The sequence below is a fragment of the Propithecus coquereli genome, unplaced genomic scaffold (assembly GCF_000956105.1).
Source record: "Propithecus coquereli isolate 6110/MARCELLA unplaced genomic scaffold, Pcoq_1.0 Scaffold179, whole genome shotgun sequence".
Lineage (NCBI taxonomy): Eukaryota > Metazoa > Chordata > Mammalia > Primates > Indriidae > Propithecus > Propithecus coquereli.
Window position 1 is genome coordinate 4,238,986 of NW_012142634.1, and position 20,933 is coordinate 4,259,918.

The following is a 20,933-nucleotide window of genomic DNA, read 5'->3' on the forward strand; positions in this document are numbered from 1 at the left end:
ACTACAGATTAATTTACTTGGCTTTCAAGGAACAAGTAAACATTTTCTTACTCTAAGTCCACCTTACCATGTCTATACCCACTCTAAAGTCAAAGATCAAATCGAGACTTCAAAACTAGATTGAGTGCTGACGAACCATTAAACCAAATCTACAGTAAATGTACATCCCTGTAAAATTACTAGTAAGAAAACAGTCGATGTATAAAATCTACAAATAATCAACAAATAAAACAGGCAGAATTTGAATTAAAATGAAACTTTTAAGATTAATCTAATATTAATAACAGCTTCTTTCTGTTAAAAGGTAGAGATTAATCTGCATTCTTATACTGGTCTCCAAACACCACTGTAAGAACCACCAATATTTCTGCCTGAGGATTTCATACCTATTGCCTAGACCTTATCAAAATGCTACTGAAAAACAGATGATAGTGAAAAAAATCATTTGTAGATGAAACTTAAACCACATACTTAATCTGCGTAAGAATGAGGTCATTGTTTAACGGGTACTGCAGGGAAGGATTTACCAAAATCTTAAACTGCAGTTTTCTACATCAGTGGCACCTTGTTGCAGCTTAAGTCTAACAGAATCTTAATCTAAGATAACAAATTCACCTCAATTTTCGTGTAAAATAATATACCGAAAAATACAATGAATGAGATAATGATATGCCAAAACCCGGTAACACACAGATGGATTCTAGGAGCCAAAATTTGAGCACCAACCAATTAATCAAGGGGAAAAAGAAAACTGTAAATTCAGTGATCCCAGCAGCTTCACCAAGAACACCGTAAAACGAAATTTAGTTTTGCGCATTGATACTTACATGCACTCTAAAAATTGTTGCTTGAGCCAAGTCATAAAAATTACGCCACGACACATGTTTTACTATTAAATAAATTCTATTGCTACTAATTACAGTATCACTTTCATCCTAGTTTCCTATTTTGGCATTAATATTTACATCAGCTAAACATGATAGTCAAAAACATTACGTCCTTAACGAAAAGCACTGGGCACATAACAGGCAGTCGAAAAATGCCAGCCCTCCCACCCCCCCCATTTTTAGTCTTAACTACAGTAAATACTTAATTCCCGTCCCCAACCACCCTTCCCCTTGGAAAAAAAAAAAAGCATGCTTAATACGAGCAAGAATAAGAAAAAAACCCTTTAGTTACTCCCCCCTCCCACCCACCCAGGTTTGCAGCTTTGTAGGAAAGCTGCTCTATTCGTTTTTGTTTTCCCGCCACTGAGGCAAGCCCTCCTTCCACACTATGAAGACAAAAATTGCTAGCACCACATGCAGCCCGACCACTGCGACAACAGTCGCGTAAAAGGCGCTGTCTTCAGGGGACATTAACATCAGACTTTGGAAAAGAAGTAGTTTGCAGGAAAAATATAACCCGACAGGAACTTTAACCATTAGTCCTGCAAAAAGGAGAAAAATCTTGAAAGTCATGGCCAGGACACTGTCTGACTTGGGCTCAGCAACAGCCCGCTGCGCGTTAGGCGGTCTGTGGGAGCGCGGCATGGTCCGTCAGTCCCTGTTCACGCCACGAAGCTCTAACTCATCACACAGCTGCGGTCACCCAACCTCACGGCTGCAAGCGAATGCTTAGAACGGCGCAACCGCGATGCGGGCTCGGCAAGTCACGCCCAGGGGACGACTCTAGCTTCCGGCCCCCACTTCCGGCTGCGGCTGGCAGCCATTGCGCACGCGCATCGTGTCATATACGCGCATCGGGTCCTGCGCGCGTCCCACGCGCTCCATGGAGGGCACGGACCCCGACCCAGCAGGGGAGGGGGCCTCCAGGTGGCCGGCTCCACGAGAATTTGTTCGCACCTTTGCCTTTACACAGGACTGTGTTCCCGCCTTGAGGGGACGCTGGGAGTCAGGGTACTCTGGAGGGCTAGCGCAGCAGAGCATCCATCCCCTGCACCACACCACATGCTTAAGGGACAGTAGCTGCTAAGGCCTTGACCACTCAGCTACCGTGGGTCGAAAGGGGCATCTGACTTAAGGGGATGAAAGGTTGCACGGAGCTGGCGAAGCCAGTTGGCTTTGTGGAGATGCTACCCGGGTACCGGCGGTGCCCGAGTCCCTTGCAATTCCAGACTCCTCTTCCCCGCTGTCAATAAAGTCAGAGGTTTTCCTGCGATAACTGGGGGCGGGAGGGCAGGAGACCGGGAAGGACAAGAATGGTGGGTCACACCTGGGCTTGCCGGCGTCCAGCCCAGACCCGCACTCGACGACTGGAAGCACACGCCGGGCGAGGGCGGCAGTGATAAGGAAACCCCCACTGTTACTTGGCACATCAGCCACCTGAGACCCCCACCCCTCACGGAAGACCCGCATCAGCATAATACTAACCTATTACCTGGTGGGTATTAAGACTCTAACACTTGCTGTAATAGTTTGGTTCCCTAACGGGGAAAACCCACCGCGTTGGCCCCTTGAAGCTCCCGGTTCGGGGGACGGGCGCAGCGACTGGCCAGACTTCAGCGACAGAAGTGAACCGGCGCCAACCGCCATTTTACGGAATATCTTTACTCCTCGGGAGTTCCCGCCAGCCACGGGGTCCCGTACTCGCCCGGACACGCCGGAGGGAAGGAAAAGTCAAATCAGGTCTGGAGGCATCAGACCAGGTCCGGGCCCCCGGACCATGACTGCACCAGGGCGGTACAGGAGGTCTATGCCAGCCGGCCAGATCTGAAAGATAGTCCTCTACTGGCACCGGACTTAGAACTCTACACGGATGGCAGTTTTATCCAGAATGGGAAACTACTGGCGGCTTCACAGTCGCCACAGTCATGAGGTCATCATGTCAGCTCCTTTGCCCCAAGGTTGGTTGGCACAAAGGGGGAGCTATGGGCCCTCATCCAAGCCCTCAGGCATGCCTGGGGTAAGAAAGCGCACATATACACGGACTCTAAATATGCCTTTGCCGCACTACATATCCACGGGGCAATATACAGGGAGAGGGGACTGCTGACTGCAGGAGGAAAGGAGATCAAAAACAGGGATGAGGCCTGTGTCATCTGCCATTTTGTGCGAAGCAAGGTGGCTTCCACGTTCCCTGAGCGTCTTCTTTGCTTCTGCCTCAATGGCCCCTTGACCACAGACATGACTCCGGATCGGTTCCGGAGTTGCGGCGATGGCGGCTTCCACCGGCGCGGAGGAGGCGGTGGCCGCGGAGGCCTCCACGACTTCCGCTCACCGCCGCCCGGCATGGGCCTCGGTCAGAACTGCGGCCCCACGGGTCCCGGCCCCGGCCAGGGCAGCCCTAAGCCTCTGATCCTGCCACCGCCTCCACACCATCAGCAGCAGCAGCCACCACGGCAGCCACCACACCCACAGCCGCATCAGCAGCCACCGGAAGCACCCAAGCCCGTCGTTCCTCAGGCACCGGCCCCGCTGTCGGCCTCCAGCTCTGCCCCGCCTGCCACTCTCCCGACCTCCGGGGCCCCTCCAGGGCCGGGCCCCACCCTGACCCCGCCGCCTGCCATCACCTCTGATCCCCTCCGGCGCCTCTACCGGCTCCACCAAGCAGCAGGGGCCCGAACACTCCCCCTCAGGCGGGGAGTCGCGGGGTGGGGGGCGCATGCTGCCTCCACCTGCAGGGGGCCCGGGTCCCCGGCCCGGGCGGCGACAAAATGCCTGGCGGGCCGGGCCTGAGCACGCCTGGCTGCCACCCCAAGCCGCCGCCTCGCCCCGTGGGGAGCCGCCAGTATCACCCGCCCTATCACCAGCAGCACCACCAGGGGCCCCCGCCCGGCGGGCCCGGCGAGAAGATCTCGGACTTGCAGGGGTTTAAAGCCAACTTGTCTCCCTTGAGGAGGCCTGGAGAGAAAACTTACACACAGCGCTGTCGTTGGCTTGTTGGGAATCTACCGGCTGGTATCACAGAGGATGAATTCAAAAGACTATTCGCTAAATATGGAGAACCAGGGGAAGTATTTATCAACAAAGGCAAAGGATTTGGATTTATTAAACTTGAGTCTAGGGCCTTGGCAGAAATTGCCAAAGCTGAACTTGATGATACACCCATGAGAGGTAGACAGCTTCGGCTTGGATTTGCCACACATGCTGCTGCCCTTTCTGTTCGTAATCTTTCACCTTACGTTTCCAACGAACTGTTGGAAGAAGCTTTTAGCCTGTTTGGTCCTATTGAAAGGGCTGTTGTAATCGTGGATGATCGTGGAAGATCTACAGGGAAAGGCATTGTTGAATTTGCCTCTCAACCAGCAACAAGAAAAGTATTTGAATGATGCAGTGAAGGTGTTTTCTTACTGACAACAACTCCCCGTCCAGTTATTGTGGAACCACTTGAACGATCAGATGATGAAGATGGTCTTCCTGAAAAACTTGCACAGAAGAATCCAATATATCAAAAGGAGAGAGAAACTCATCGTTTTGCCCAGCATGGCACATTTGAGTATGAATATTCTCAGCGATGGAAGTCCTTGGATGAAATGAAAAAACAGCAAAGGGAACAAGTTGAAAAAAACATGAAAGATGCAAAAGACAAATTGGAAAGTGAAATGGAAGATGCTTATCATGAACATCAGACAAATCTTTTGCGCCAAGATCTCATGAGACGACAGGAAGAGTTAAGACACATGGAAGAACTTCACAATCAAGAAATGCAGAACGTAAAGAAATGCAATTGAGGCAAGAAGAGGAACGATGTAGAAGGGAAGAAGAGATGATGATTCGTCAACGTGAGATGGAAGAACAAATGAGGCGCCAAAGAGAGGAAAGTTACAGCTGATTGGGTTACATGGATCCAAGAGAAAGAGACGTGAGAATGGGTGGCGGAGGAGCAGAACATGGGAGATCCCTGTGATTCAGGAGGCCAGAAATTTCCACCTCGAGGTGGTGGTGGTGGCAGCATAGGTTATGAAGCTAATCCTGGAGTTCCACCAGCAACCATGAGTGGTTCCATGATGGGAAGCGACGTGCGTGCTGAGCGCTTTGGGCAGGAAGGTGTAGGGCCTGTGGGTGAACAGGGTCCTAGAGGAATGGGGCCTGGAACCCCAGCAGGATATGGTAGAGGGAGAGAAGAGTACAAAGGCCCAAACAAAAAAACCCCGATTTTAGATGTGGTATCTAGGCTTTCATTCCAGTTTGTTTTCGTCTTTTCTTGTTTAGATACCAATCTTTTAAATTCTTGCATTTTAATGAGAAAGCTACCTTTTTATGGATGTTAGCAGTTTATTGACCTAATATTTGTAAATGGTCTGTTTGGGCAGGTAAAATTATGTAATGCAGTGTTTGAAACAGGAGCATTTTTTTTTCCTTTTTATTTCCTTTTTTTTTTTAACTGTATAATGTCCCTCAAGTTATGGCAGTGTACCTTGTGCCACTGAATTTCCAAAGTGTACCAATTTTTTTTTACTGTGCTTCAAATAACTGGAAAAGATAGTTATAATATTGATCTTCAACTTTGCATTCATGCTTCTATGCACATTAGGCTAGGTATTCCACTTTGAAAGCATGAGAATGTCTAGGCCTTTGAATGGCATATGCCATTTCTGGGAAATGTATCTGGAGGCTAAATACTGCTTTCTACAAATAAGTACCCCGCCCCCTTGTTTTAAAAAGACATGCATATTGAAGTAGTTTCATGATTTGTTTGGCATTATAGGAAGCAAGCTTGTGCTAAGTATTTTTAAATGGTTATATAAGCAAAGCTGAACTATACCTCTTCATTCAGGAATATGTATTAAGATTATGGAATAGGTGTAAGACTATTGTAGGGGGTGAAAGAAGGTTTGGTTAAATAGATATTTTATGGCCCTAGGATCTATCCTTTCCTTGAAAATTTCTGAAACGTGGAAAGATCATTTTGTTGCATTTCCCCATTTCTTGTTTTTAAAAAAAGAACAAATCCCAAGCCCTACAAATGGCTTGTATGAACTTTTACATTTGAATTCAAGATTGTTAAACATGAAAAAAAAAAAAAATAGGGATGAAATCCTCCAACTGCTGGAGGCAGTTTGGGAGCCAAAAGAAATTGCAGTCATCCACTGCCGAGGGCACCAAAAAGACACAGATCCAATCGCCACTGGCAATTGCCTGGCAGACCAAGCAGCCAAAATTGCAGCCACCCAAGAATGTTCAGAGGACAACACTCCAACCCGATGCCAAATCTTGTTGGCACCTGAGTGGCCCGAAGAACCAAAATATACCCCAGAAGAGAGCCAGTGGACAGAGCAGGAGAAGGCCAAGAAGGACTCAGATGGTTGGTAGCACCTACGGAACCGTAACATCTTTATCCCCAATAAATTAGCATGCTCTATTGTCTCCCAACACCACAACCTGACTCACTTAGGGAAAACAGCCCTCGCACAGCTACTCGCCCAGTACTACCACATCGCCAAACTTCCGTCCATCGCTGCAGCAGTCAGCGCCCGCTGCCAGACCTGTGCTAAAAACAATGCAGCGGTGAGACCTAGACCCGCCCCAGGAATTCAGCACACCGGAACCTCTCTGTTCGAGGATGTGGAAGTTGATTTCACAGAAGCAAAACCATGTCGGGGCTATAAATACCTGCTGGTAGTGATATGCACCTTCTCAGGCTGGGTCGAGGCAGTCCCTACCTGGACCAAAAAGAATAGGGAAGTGGCAAAGCTTCTACTGAGAGAAATCATCCCCAGGTACGGTCTGCCACTCTCCTTTGGCAGTGACAACGGACCAAGCTTCACTGCGGAGGTCACGCAAACCCTCGCCAAGGCACTAGGAATCAAATGGAAACTACATACAGCCTACAGGCCACGGAGCTCAGGGAAAGTAGAGTGCATGAACCAGACCCTCAAGACCAGTCCTAGCAAAGATGTCAGGAAACACAATTACCCTGAGTAGACATGCTAAGCCTAGCCCTGTTCAGAGTCAGGTGCACACCAGGGCCCACGGGATATTCACCCTTTGAAATCCTGTTCGGTAGACCTCCCCCACTCACCAAGCGATTAAGGGAAGACATTAGACAACTAGGGGAATTGAATATAAACACACGCCTCCAAGCCTTAGCCAAAACTATGTGCCATATCCACCACACTGTCCTAGAAAAAACTCTTATCACCCTGGGTCTCCCTGTCCACCCCCACCAACCTGGGGATCTAGTCTGGGTAAAGGACTGGAAAAGAACAGCCCTAGAGCCCACCTGGAAGGGTCCCCATACTGTGATATTAGTTACTCCCACTGCTGTTAAAGTTGCAGGTATCACTCCGTGGATCCATCACTCCCGGGTGAAAAAGACTGAACCAGACAATGAAACTGATCTCTGGACTGCACATCAGGACCAGCAGAACCCACTAAAGTTCCAGCTTAGCTGTCTCCCAACGAGGACAGCCACACCCAGGACTAAACAGGAGTAAATGGGACCACTGGCCCTGGCCCTCATTGGGGTTGTAGTGACTTTACTGGGGATTGGACTCTCCGCGGTAGCTCCGGGAGACTGGACAGGACTGCAGAGGGCGTCTCTAACTGTGGTACTTTGGCTCATTATAGGATGTCTACTCCTGCCTCAGTCCCTACCCTCCTCCTGGTTGGGGCACTCGCCCTAACAACTATGGCAGAGAAACCCTGCCCTGAGGCTTGTTATGCTAGGACTTGGATTCCTTCCACTAATGGGATTACTCGAGGCTTCTGGACCACAGGAGGTTTCACATTCCACACCTACATGCCAAAGACATGTTATAGTCAGGCTGAAGTGTGCCACAGCGGGGGAAAGAAATACTGGACTGGCACCATTATAGGTGATATTCGAACCTGTATAGCCCCAAGAGACAAGCCAGCTTATTGGACTCACTACACCCACTGGGAAATGATGCCCCATAGTACACATATAAGGCCATCAAAGGGGAGAATAAGGAAAACCCCCATCTGTTACTTGGCACATCAGCATAACACTAAATCTATTATCTGACACATCGACTAACCTATTACTTGTCGGGCATTAACCACCTGACACCCTACCCCTCAGACCACAACTTAATAAAAGTGGGAAAAATCAGGTAGACAGCGCTCAGAATTTGGTGGCGAGGCCCCCCTGAGACCGCTGGCAAATAAACTTTGATTCTCTGACTCTCCGTGTGCCGCTCAGTTTGTCCTCAGGGCCACCTGCTGTAACACTTGCTGTAACAGCAGGAGACAGCCATTCCCGCTTCCCCGCGAGGACCCAGCATCTGCGCTCCACTTACCACAACTTTTTGTACCAGATACTTAACTGGGGCCAGGACTGCAGCGAGGCCCGAGTTCTCTGGCGCAAAATTGAAGGGGTGCCATTAATTTCATTGTCAAGAAAACTTACTAGTGCAACATTTTAAAAAATCAAAATTAACGCAAAACATCACCATTTAAATGAAGATAAGGTCCACCCCTGCACTGGAAAACATGCTAAGTGAAAGCAGCCAGTCACAAAAAGCCACATATTACATTAATCCATATTGTATGAAATGTCCAGAATAGGCAACTCCAGAGAGAAAGAAGCAGGCTGCTTAAGGGAGCAGGGGGAAGATAGGGAAGTGATAGTTAAAGGATATGGCGCTTCTCTTTGTGGTGATGAAAATGCACTAAAATCAACCATGGGAATGGTTGCTATCTCTGTGAATATACTAAAAACTACTGAATTGTATACTTTAAATAGGTCAATTGTATGATATATGACTTATATCTCAATAAAACTCTGTAAAAACACACACAGCCCAGGTTGAAGCAGACAGGCAGGTGGTGACAGCTGATGTCCCCAAGTCTGAGGGGCTGTGCCCTCCACTGACTACTTCTCCAGAAAGAAACCCAAGTTCCCACAGCCACTCCCGGGGCTGGCTCTCTCTTCTCTACCAGGGCCATCTGTTCCGGGTCAACATGTCCAGCTCAGTTGATGGACTGTACAAAGGTTCTATAGCAAACTCAGCCCATGAGCAGGTTTCCAAACATCTCTCATCAAGAGTAAGGGTAAAACAAAACAATGCACCATCAGGAAAATCACTAAGCCTTGCAAGTGGGAAAAAAATACCAGTGGCCAATTCAAAGAAATCTCAGCAGCATTCGAAAGGGTAATATCCACAAAACAAAGAGGTGCTAATGAGGAAGTTCTTAAAAATTGTCTAATCAGGATGGAGACATAACAATTAACTTTGAAAACTCAAATGAGCACACAACACCCATCAGAAGAGTCATCCACGTGAGAGGAAAATGCAGTAAGACCTGCAAAAGGCAATGGCTCTGCATGTGAAAAAGCACCGCCTTCTCAGAGAAAGGGCAGAAGAGAACACTGGAAACCACTCTGGGATACTGGCAGCTCCTACTCCACTCTCCTCCAGCTGCTCTTAAGTCCAAGCCCAAACCTAAACCCCCAAAAAGGGACTCATGCTGGGACCAGCCACAGGGTGATTAAGTATCTCCGATTAAAAAAAAAAAAAAAATACCAAGACTCCTGGACTCCTGGTAGGCGGCCTTATTCTTCCAAAACATGATCTGAGAAGCGACTGGCTCCACAGCAGCAGCACTAACTCCTCCATCCACCTCATCCTGTACCAAAGCTTCAGAGCAGATTCTAACAAAACGCTAACAAACAGTGAGAACCACAAAGGGAAAAAGAAAAGTCTAGCAGGAGGCCAACACCTTAACCGCTGTGAGATGCAACCAGTCTGGCACGGTCAGCCTTAGAGGAGATCTTTCTGGAACCAGAGTAGAGAGTCTCACACTTCAGCAGTTCTGCCTGTTGCTAAAGAGCAGACCGCACACAAATCCCCCCAGTCTGTAGCCCCTCCATGCCCCTGCTCCCCATCCTGCTCTTGACAATCACGTCATTCCCTCAGATACTCCTGTTGTCCTGGTAGCAATGGAGCACCCCCTGCCTGTCTCTGCCTTAGACCCAAGTTGGCTTCTCTGCACTGAAGAGATCACACACAAAACCACTCTCCGTCAGGCACCAGCTCACAAGTTAGCGAAGAAAACAAACATTTTCACGAGCAACAATAAGACAGGGAAGGCAGCACCTCAGCTAGTGATTCCTGTGTTGACTGCAGAATCTTCAAAATCTTTCCATGTCCCAAAGGACGAAGGTCAAAGGGAATCACTGGCCAATGACTCTGATGGGCCTACTATGTACACAAAGACCACAAGGAAGAAGATGAGGATGAGGATGGCAAGTCAAACACGCAAAGGATACTCTCAGAATCACTCTTGACAACCAACCATCTAAAAAAGAATTAGAGGACAAAAATATCGTGCAGCGACACCCGAGGAAGAGAAGGAATTCGACAACAAATTGGAAACCAGTCAGGAGACTTAGAGGCCCACAACTGAAGATATCCTAAAAAGAAAGAAGTTGAAGGAGCAAAAATACAATTAAAAGGCAAACTTAGCAGAAAGTTTGGCCTGAGACCCAGAGTGGCACAGCTACAAGTACCAATGGTCCTAGGGTTTAATGTTTAATGAGCACACAGAGGTCACTATTCCCCTGACTGGGGTCACAGGCACTGAACCCTGGGCCAGGTTAACACCTACAGGTGAGGCAGCAACAAGGATAGAACTAAATGAACTTAAAGGTTTGAATGTCCATCACGAAATGTAAGATTCTCTGGAAATATATACTGATCATCTCTGGGCATAGGCACCACTTCCTAAAAACCTGAGAATGCAATAAGTGCATGTGTTCCTGCTTAACTTGCAGCGAAGGAAGAGTGGATACTGCTTTTTTGAGAAACGCTCCTCACCTGTACAGCACAAATGCAGCAATGAGCAAAGGGGAAACGTTCTGACCCTTGCTATCTAGCATGTGCTATTGATGGTAAGTTATTCTTCATCGAGAGCTTTAATCAAGGAAGATGAACAGTCTTCTGGATCCCTGTTATCAGTGCTGGATTAACAGGGAATGAGGAGTGTAATTACTGGGCACTGGAGAGGGGTGGGAATCAAAAATCAGGAAAAAAGAGAAGCCTTGTGTCATGTTAATGAAGAAAAGAGAAAACTGAAGCACAGTTGTATTTCTGAGGTAGGCATGTGATAGCTGAGAGAACTTTAGAGATTGAGACTCTAACTCTAATCACCCAACAGTGATTTCCTAAAAACCTATCCTAGAAGACTATTCTTGTTTCACGATTATTTTGATGAATCCAATTGCCAGAAATGAGTGTTTTTATGAATCTTTGCAAGAGGCTTCTAACGACCCTTAACAAAGCATGCTTACCCAAATTTTGTTGCAAGCTTTAAACAGCATAACTATACACACTTTATATTGTTTTATACTTCTCACCCAGGGTACCAACTTTCCATAAGAATTAAAGGATTGGAAACCAAATTAGAGGCAATGCAACCCTACGAAATGGTAGCCAGCAGTAAAAATAAACCTTTTGGTTCTTCCCAGTTTCAGTTATCCAGTAGTAGAAATAAAAATACTTGCCCTAAGGAAGATGATATTGACAATCATGACACCTTTAAAAACATTGAAGTGCAGAGTAAAAACTCCAGCAAAATGAAGGTATACTGCCTGCAGTTATTTCTGAATGGGAATTAAAAGTATTAACACTTTCTTTTCTTTTTGGTGCTACATTAAGTTTGCTTCTATTAAAAAAAAAACATGAATCAAGTATTTTTACCAAATGGCTTAAAAGAACATAAGTTTTCTGCTAAGTTTTGTGTACAGAAAACCTCATCTCTTAAAGTCTACAAATTATATCCATCCATATATTTACTATCAAAGTGGAAAAAAATCCATGAAATTAAAGTCATGGAAGGTTTCTCTATGAATCTACAGCCAATGTTGTGTTTTATTCATTTTAATACATGTAAACACTAGGCCAGGCGCAGTGGCTCATGCCTATAATCCTAACACTCTGGGAGGCCAAGGCGGGGGGATTGCTTGAGCCCAGGAGTTTGAGACCAGCCTGAGCAAGAGCGAGACCCCATTTCTATAAAAAACAGAAGAGTTAGCCAGGCACAGTGGCGCACACATGCAGTCCCAGCTACTCAGGAGGCTAAGGCAGGAGGATCACTTGAGCCCAGGAGTTTGACGTTACAGTGAACTACGATGATGCCACTGCACTCTAGCCCAGGTGACAGAGTGAGACTCTGTCTCAAAAAAAAAAAAAAACCAAAAAAACAAAAGTATGTAAAATACTATCTTGCCATTTAATTGTACTCTCAAGCTTATTTTATGCCCCTTCTATTAAAAATACATGAAATGTATAAGATAAAATCTAAATACAGTGCTTTATTCTTAGAGGTTGGTCTAGAATTTCCTGAAATGTTTCTGATTTATAATATTGAATATCATCATTTTAGATTTCAGCCTAAAGGCAAGCATTCAATCTGGTGGATAAATTTAGATGACACTGTTCATTGATATTTTGAAGAACCACTTGAAACTGGATGCTTTTTGTTTAAAAAAAAAAAAATGTTAAGTATTAGTTGGCCTTTTTATTTTATGAAAGGCCAGAACCACTTCGTAACTGATAAAAACAGCCAGCATCACTGTGCCTCTTGTTGCACTTACTTACGTGCAGCGCATTAATACAATAAACCTAACTTCTAGAGGTGCAGGGGAGGAGGTGGACCCACAAAGCCAGCTGCACGCTGTAGTTTGCCAATTTGAATTTCAAAAAATCAAATATTGCCTTAAAATATTTCCTTTCGTTACTGAGGTTTTAGCACCCCCTTAATTTTGTACATATGACGAGTGCCTCAGTCAGCTTGCCTTAGTACCAGCCCCATATTGGAAACACCATGTATCCATGCCCACAGCTTTATGGACAACTGCTAGCATTAATCATAACAACTTACAACATCAGAAATTAAGCAAATTAGTCATCAGGAAACAAGTCCAACTCACCTGGGGTCACAGTCAATGAGGGCCCAGCCCCCGTGGAACTTTTCATCATCAGGCAGTAGTAACTTCATGTAACTCTGTAAGAGCTGGTTGATTAGTTCCTGGTGGCTTCTCTGGTTTTCCTTATGCAAAGCTTCATGCTCTTTCTCCTTGGTAAATATGGAATAAAGATCTTCTGTCACTGGAATGCCTTGCATCAAATCTAGGGTGGAAGTGTTAATATCTATCATCATCTTAGTTTACTAATATATTTTTTAAAAACAAAAGAGAATGTAAGACCTAAAATTATAAAGCCCTTAGAAGAAAACACACACACAAATCTTTATGACATTGTATTAGGCATAATTTTCTAGATGTGACACTAAAATCATAAGCAACAAAAGAAAAAACAGACAAACTAGACATCATCAAAATTAACAACTTTTGTGTTTCACAGGGCACCATCACAAAAGTGAAAAGATAACCCACAGGAGAAAATATTTACAACTCATTTAATGGGTAAGGGACTTGTATCCAGAATATAGAAAGAACTCCTACAACTCAATAATAAAAAGCCAATTTAAAATATGAGCAAAAGATCTGAATAGACAAACTATTAATAAGTTCCTCTTGGTGGGGCATCAAGGAGGCTTCTGGGAAAGAAGATCTGCCAACCACTGGTCCTAAAAAGGGAAATGAGGAGCCCAGACTGCTACTTCCTTCTTTCTCTCAACCTTGAGGACAGCAGCTTCAGCGGGGATCAGGATGAAGCTGACGCTATGGACTGCTGAACGGAGGGGAGGACAATTGAGAACCTGGGTCCTCAGTGACAAAACTCAGTTGCTAGATCAACCAATGGAAGCAAGGTATCTTATTTTTTCCTTAAATAAACTGCTAAACCCTGTGCTATTCTGTAGTTAATAGCACGCACCACCCACCCCCACCCCCCATCTCTGGCGAATAAATCAAACGTCGTCTTTACATCAGAAATTCCTAAGTGGCTTGTACCTAGGCCCTATTAGACTAATGTGTATGCTAAATAATCAGGTGAAAAAATGGGATTTTAAAAAGATTCGTGGGGACCATGGATCTGCTATGTTACATTTGGTTCTAATCCAGAATATTCTCCATTTACTTTAATCGTATAAGGTAATATTTTCGTGAAAATTAAATTAAAAACATGTCAATGCATAAACTCTACTGGGTCATCTACCCTTCCATTTCTTCTAAAAAATGATAAGTTGATTAGGATAATCTCTAAATCTGGTACCCTAAAATCCTGTTAAAACATGCTACAGAAAAGGATAGTGGATTTGTCCACATCAAGAACATAGGATAAATGGCGTACAGGAAGAGAAAACCACCCAGTTTTCTTAGCCTTGCATAATAGGAAAGCCAGCAGAATATGAAGTTCTTAATTGTTGTGGTGTAGGGCACTTATTCCGCACCCCCGGAACTTCAAATCCTGCCTTCCACTACGAGAGCAGCAAACTGACAATTACGTATGGAAATGGCTTCTTTTGTTGCTCCAGTCAAAAATATTTCAAATTCTAATCTTGTAAAAACTTGAATTTGATTTATTGGGTAAGATGCCCAATATAGAAACACAAGTATATTACAAAACTTGAGTTATGTCAATGAAGTTGGTTTCTGTAAAATGTTAGTCACAGAAGGAATAATAAATTTTAAGGAAAGAAAGACATTTCTGTTCCTTACCTATAACAGCTTGCCTATAAGCATCCTTAAATCGATTGAGGTAATACCTATTTGCTGAGTTAACTCCATCTTTCATAACTCCTGCTAACTTCCTTTCACCTGTCCTGGTAAAGTCACCCTGTCAAACAAAAAGGTATTTTGACCATTTATTCAAACACAAGAATGTTCTCCCAAAATCAGTTGTGGGCTTTCAGTTCAAGACTGGAATTCTACAGGCTTTTATAATTTCCAAACTATAACTTTTATAATTTTCAAATAGTGTAGTTAAATTAAAGTATCTACTAGTATTTGACTCTGATCCAAGTATGTCAAATAATTAAACACGCTATTTGTAGCATCAGGTCTTCACAGTCAGATAGTGCTTTAGTGTATAAAGCCTGGAAAATTGTAGAATTTCTAGAATTTATAGGTCAAAACCAATTATATAACAAACACAAAAACAATAAAGATTTCAAGCCTCAAATTGGTATAATATTCAAAAACCAAATTTCTGATGTACGAAATGTGGACAGTTCCCTAGAGTTTATTATAATAGGCTTTAACCTGTGTGTATGTGTAGATGTAGACAGAGAGCAAGATCAGGGGTTTCCATACCTCTCTGAATATTACAATCACCTGTAGAACAATCCAATGAAGATTTAAACTGTTTTGTTTCCCTTGCTTTTCACAACAAAGGTGTCACAGGAAGTCCCTAGAGAGGTGATGACTTAAACTTGAGGCAAGGAAGGTACAGTCTCTCTTTTTCCTCATTCCAACCCCACTACTTCTACCCAAGGCAATCTCAGAAATCTCAGGCCTTGTTCGAAATCTGGCAGTTTAGGAAGAACATGCTGCCAATTAGGCCATTCACAGGGAATATTAGTTTAGCAATGAGAATCTACTACAGAAGAGAGAGAGGCATAAATGCTGATCCCAAAGAAGTTTAATAAATTCAAATGGAAAAAAAAAAAGTATTTCTCTTATTAAACAATAACTTGTACAAGGACTTCTAAAGTTTACTTTCCTTATTTAATAAAATGCTTTTGATATTTATCATTCAACCAAAAAGAGAGACTATCTGATGCCTGTTGAGTCCTTGATGGTACAATTGGTTATAAGAAATATCCTGAAATGAACCATCACCTTAAAGAATGATTAATATAAACCTAATTTAAACTAATTCAACCACTTCCTATTGCCCACAAAGGGCAATGCCCTCAGAGGGACTATTTCGTTACTAGGGACTATATTTTACATTTAACTTAAAATTATGTGAAGACTAGCTATGTAGGATCTTCAAAAGACTTTATTTACAGTAACAGTATTTTTTGTTATTATAACCCACATTTCTTCAGCATTTACTATGATGCATTAATGAATATAATCCCATGACAATCTTTTGAACGAGGCCTAGTATTACTCCCATTTGACAAATGAGACAGATTAAGCAACTAGTCCCAGGTCACAGAGCTGGTAAGAGGCGGGGTTGGGATACAAACTCAGAGAAGACAAAGTTTCATACTGGGGGCCTAATCCCACCAGTAGACATGTTTTGCTTGTACACAATTTTGAAAACTAATCATTTCACATAAAATTCTCGATTTCCAGACCCCCTTGAAAAACTGGAAGATCTGACAACACAGGACCTCACAAGAAACAGCAAACTGGCCCCTCCCAAGACAGCATATCCTCCTCGGGTCCACACAGCCCCCCTTCTCCCTCTGATCTAATGGGTGTCCTGCTGGAGTCACATTACCTGGCTCCTGACCCCTGCCTTAGCGAAAGAGGAGTCAACTACCCAGACCTAACACCTGTAGCCCACGTACCTTTTTAACCCTGTGTCCTACAAAATGATCCACAAATGCTTGCTGCAGGTATTTACCTTCAAAGCAGCTGTCCCAGCATACTGTCTGCTAATGGAGTCACCATTGTTAGCCCACATTATCTGGTAGATTCGATTACATTTCACAGGTAATGGCTGCTCCGGGGGCATCACACCTAATTTTTTCAGCTGAAATGAACACATTGATGGATTAACTATATATGGGTCAGGAAACCATAGCATAAAACATGTACTGCAGAAAAAAGGAAACATACTCATATACAATTCAGGACCCTTAAATTTTAAAAAATGGTCTTTTCATACTTTTTGAAAATTAAGCACTGCTTGAAAGACAGCTTTATGAAATGCCACAGCTGAATAAATATAATGAAATATACTTTTTTGATATAAGTTTTAATGTGTAGGATCATACTACTATATTTTGCCTTTGTTTTAAATTCGCCTATGTAGTGAATCTATCAAAAAAGCACATAGAAACAATGGTATTATCTGATCACAGCATGATTGAAAAAAAAGAAACAGTAATAATGTTTAGAGTAGCAGAGTAGTCAAGTGCCCAGTAAATGTTAACTGTGCCAAGGCTTTCACATAAATTATCTCATTTAATCATCTTAACAACCCTATGCGATCAATACTGTTATTTCCCCCATTTTAAAGATGATGAGACTGAGGTTTAGAGAGATTAAGTTCTTTGTACAGAGTCAACACCTAGTATGCAATAAAGCCAAGGCTTAAACTCAAACCTGGTTGCTTAAATGCTACATTAGAGGAACAGATTCATGTCCTCAAAGAATAGTCACAAGGTTCTATAAGAAACAAAACTAGAAACGATGCTAGGTATTTCTACCTTGGGAATTTAATACAGGGACTTTTTCATCCAGATGTTGGAGGGCTGAAAAATCTAAAAGGGGACACTGAGGTAACAGAGATGATGGAAGACAATGAAGGAAGCAGCTGTCACTCCTAGGGCTGGGGCATAAAAGGAAGAGGCTGGTTTTGTGGTGTCAAAGGAACCAACAAGCTGCCAACAGGAATAACAGGTGAAGGGGAGCTTTTGCCTTTTTCCTCCTCCTGCCTCATGGTCTTCCTTTGGCGCCCCCTATTGGCAGAGCCAGCAGTCTGAGCAGAAGTGTGTGCAGACTCCCAGTCCCAAACACACAGGAAGGGTGAGTTTGGCAGTGAGAGGAAAAAGGTAAATGAACACACAATGCCATCCAACAGATTTTAAAATGTTGGCCCTCACATTTTTGAAATAATTAAGAAAATGCCACTTTGTTCATCTTATTTCTAATGAATGTTGTTATTTCCAAGTTTTAATGCAATAAGGATGGTTGCATAAGAGTTCTACAGATCATTTGATTTTGAAAAAAATTCTCATAATGCAAGTATTGGGGAAAAAAAGAGAAAGAATAAGAAAAAGATTCTAGTTATTTGGGTACTCATGAAAAAAGCATTTATAAAATGAGTATTTACAATCCAACGGGCTCTAAATTACCTGTTGTTCCATGACCACTCTTGAAATGGCAGCCTGAACCACGTTGGTGCGATCCAGGCAGTCCATACAATTAACGCGAAAAATCCCTTCTTGTTTACATATTACCCCAGCTTCGTCAACCCTTTTCAAAAACAGTATGGATTATTTAACAATATAAAATACTTTAATAGGTTTTTCAAAAGATAATTCTTTAAAGTATATCAATAATAACAGCAGCATTAGCCACCAATTTGCTTGGAATATCATTATGTGCCAGGCATTACTGAGTCCTTTATAGACATTATTGTTAAATTACACAATAACTTGGCAAGGAATATGTTATTATCCCCACTTAAAAAAACACACACCTGAGGGGAAGAAAGAGTGACTTTTCCCAAGTCCTACAGCTGCTAGGCAGAACTGAAATAACCCCAAATTATGCTTTCTTACACACTTAAAAACCAGAAGGCACTTTAAAACACATCTTGTTCCTTTTGACTCAAAGTAAAAATGCATCTCAACTATCTCAAAAAGACTAATTTACTTTACCACCCAGGGAGGAGTCATGCAGCATGCCTTGCTCATCTAATTTCTCTGGCCACCCGCATAGTCTTAAAATCTAATCGAATGTTCTCTCCTGTCCTTTAAGCCAATTTATACTTCCTATAGTCTGAGAATCATTTCCCTTTTCTGGTAATTTTGAAATGCCTAAAAACTGAGACCAAGTACCTCTAAGCCTTCCATGTTAGGGATGGTGAGAAAGAGGAGAAAGATAAAATGTGGACCACAGAGCAAGAGAAGAAATAAACTTATGTCCTTAAAGAACGGCCGCAAAGCATTTCACTTCATTTTGCCCGACTGCATGACACCTTCTCCCTGTTCAAAGCTAACACTGCCTATAATCAATGACACTCTCTTGAAAAAAAGAATAGGAACTGGGAAGCAGAGCAAACAAAGCTTTCTCAGCATGCTGCTATTATTTTAATGCTTAGTGGTACTAGACAAATACATATATTTCACAGACCAAGAGTTTATCAAAATGAGTTGTTATGAAATACCCACCAACACCACTTCATGTCCAGAATAATGTCATAAATGGCATCTGTGAGTGTTTGAACATTCTCAAACTTCATCCCTCGGCTAAAGCCCATGCCAAAGGAAAGAAAAAAATCTTTAATATGATGATAGAATTATTTTTTGAAAACTTAAGATATGACATTTAAGGTAGTTTGGAAAAATTAAAAGAGAATTATTATGGGATATATAAGAGGTTGTTACTACTATATGTTATATAGACCATTATATAAAAAATGTTTTTAATTAATCTGCATTGTGGAAAAAAGCACACTTAAGAATACATTGAAACGTATTATTACAGATGTCAAAATCTTCTTCCCCCATCAAATTTCTAATACCTAGGTAAATTAACCCAAATTAGAGTCAGGATTATGACAAAAGAACCTTGCTCTCAGAATACACACAAGTTAAAAGCACCATCAAAATGATTCACGGATTGTTGTTTTTCCAGAGCAAACTCTAGTGCAGTTTATCCACAGGGAAAGAAATATTACTAACAGAGCATGAATGTGAGCCAGCTGGGTAATTTTTAAGTAAGGAAACTCTATTACTTCTGCTCAGACTCAAGCAGAAAGGAAATGCACCATAAGTTCTTTAACCGGTGTGATCAAAGTAAAATTGGAACTCTAAGTCTCCACATCATTTTGGAAGAGAAAGACTAAATATTTTGGCAACAACTAACGCAAAATTTTAGCCGATATGAAAATTAAAACTAAGTAAACAAATGCTACACTTCCCTTTCTAACAAGGAGGAGAAAAAATTTTTTCTTCCCAGCAGAGAAGAGAAGCTAAGGTCCCTGGGGTAGCATCTACCACATACATTGCATGCAACTGATCAAAACTCATCTCAGGAAGTCATCTTACCAGTGCTCGTGGAAGTCAAATGAAACATAAGTGAGATGTGAGTTGTTAAAGAGCAACACTTGCTTCAGGTAAGCATCACCAATAATTTTCTCTCTTCCTGCCTGGTCTACCAAGTTAATAATAACCTGTATGAGCAAAGAAAAAAATTAAATTTAATTAGACATTAGAATCATAATGTGATTCTTAAATGATTTGGAATTATGTTTTAGAAATATTTTATAACCATCCTTAGAAAGTAATCCACTCAAGCATCAATTTTTCCCTATAAAATTAAATTTTCATTTGTTTCATAAATTTAAGTTTACCAGAATTGCTTACATCAGTAGCATTAATAATTTTTCTATATATCTGCAATAACCAATTAGAATACATAATGAAAACAAGGTCCTTTATAACAGCAAATATTTTAAATATCCAGAATAATTTAAAAAGAAATATATAAAACCTGCATACTGAACACTATAAAACTTTGCTGAAATACATAAAAGAAAACCTGAATAAATGGAAATACATACCATGTTGATGGATGGCAAGATTCAATATTGTAAAGATGTCAAGTTTCCCCAAATTAATCTATACACTCAACAATCCCAACCAAAATTCAATCAGGATCTTTTTATCAACTTGACAAGTTAATTCTAAAGTTCATCTGTAAGAGTAAATATGTGGAAAAAATTTGGAAACTAATAATAATAAAGGGGGACTTGCCCCATTGGAGAGCAAAATATACTCTAAATCTATAGCAACTGAAACTGTGGCACTAGTGTAGAAATAGATAAATGACTCAGTAGAACAAGACTGATGGCCCAGAGACGAATCTATGTACACTGAGGAATCTAAGATATGCTAACAAGACCACTGTGGAGGCAAATATGGAATATTCTATAAATGGTATTGGGATAATTGTCTATATGGGGAGTGGGGAGAAGCTTACATCAGCTCCCAACATCTCATTAATTCTACACAAAATTCCAGATGCATTAATGATCTAAATATTTTTTTCTTCAAGTTACAAAAAAGCTAGAAGAAAATTTAAATGTTTTCTTAATTGTAAGGTGGGGCATGACTTTCTAAGCATAACATAAAAGTCAGAGGGCATAAAGGAAAAGATGGGCGGATGTGATAACATAAAAATTTTAAGCCTGTGTACCAAATGATAGTATAAGC

General features: G+C 42.4%; 1 protein-coding gene and 1 pseudogene across 2 annotated transcripts in view; one reads left to right on the forward strand and one right to left on the reverse strand.

Moving 5' to 3' along the window:
• The window catches only part of INPP5F (inositol polyphosphate-5-phosphatase F), a 46,003-nt gene that overhangs the window by 6,795 nt on the left and 18,275 nt on the right, over positions 1 to 20,933 (reverse strand). Inside the window, exons 7-12 of the mRNA XM_012642425.1 lie at positions 19,767 to 19,891; positions 18,888 to 18,965; positions 17,847 to 17,967; positions 16,391 to 16,519; positions 14,530 to 14,647; positions 12,838 to 13,036 (exon numbers count right to left, since the gene is read on the reverse strand). Coding sequence (XP_012497879.1) covers positions 12,838 to 13,036; positions 14,530 to 14,647; positions 16,391 to 16,519; positions 17,847 to 17,967; positions 18,888 to 18,965; positions 19,767 to 19,891 — 770 coding nt within the window. The remainder of the gene's footprint in view (positions 1 to 12,837; positions 13,037 to 14,529; positions 14,648 to 16,390; positions 16,520 to 17,846; positions 17,968 to 18,887; positions 18,966 to 19,766; positions 19,892 to 20,933) is intronic.
• LOC105808703 lies at positions 3,126 to 4,805 on the forward strand (annotated as a pseudogene). Its single transcript, XR_001137394.1, has one exon. The product of XR_001137394.1 is annotated as a splicing factor, proline- and glutamine-rich pseudogene (transcript).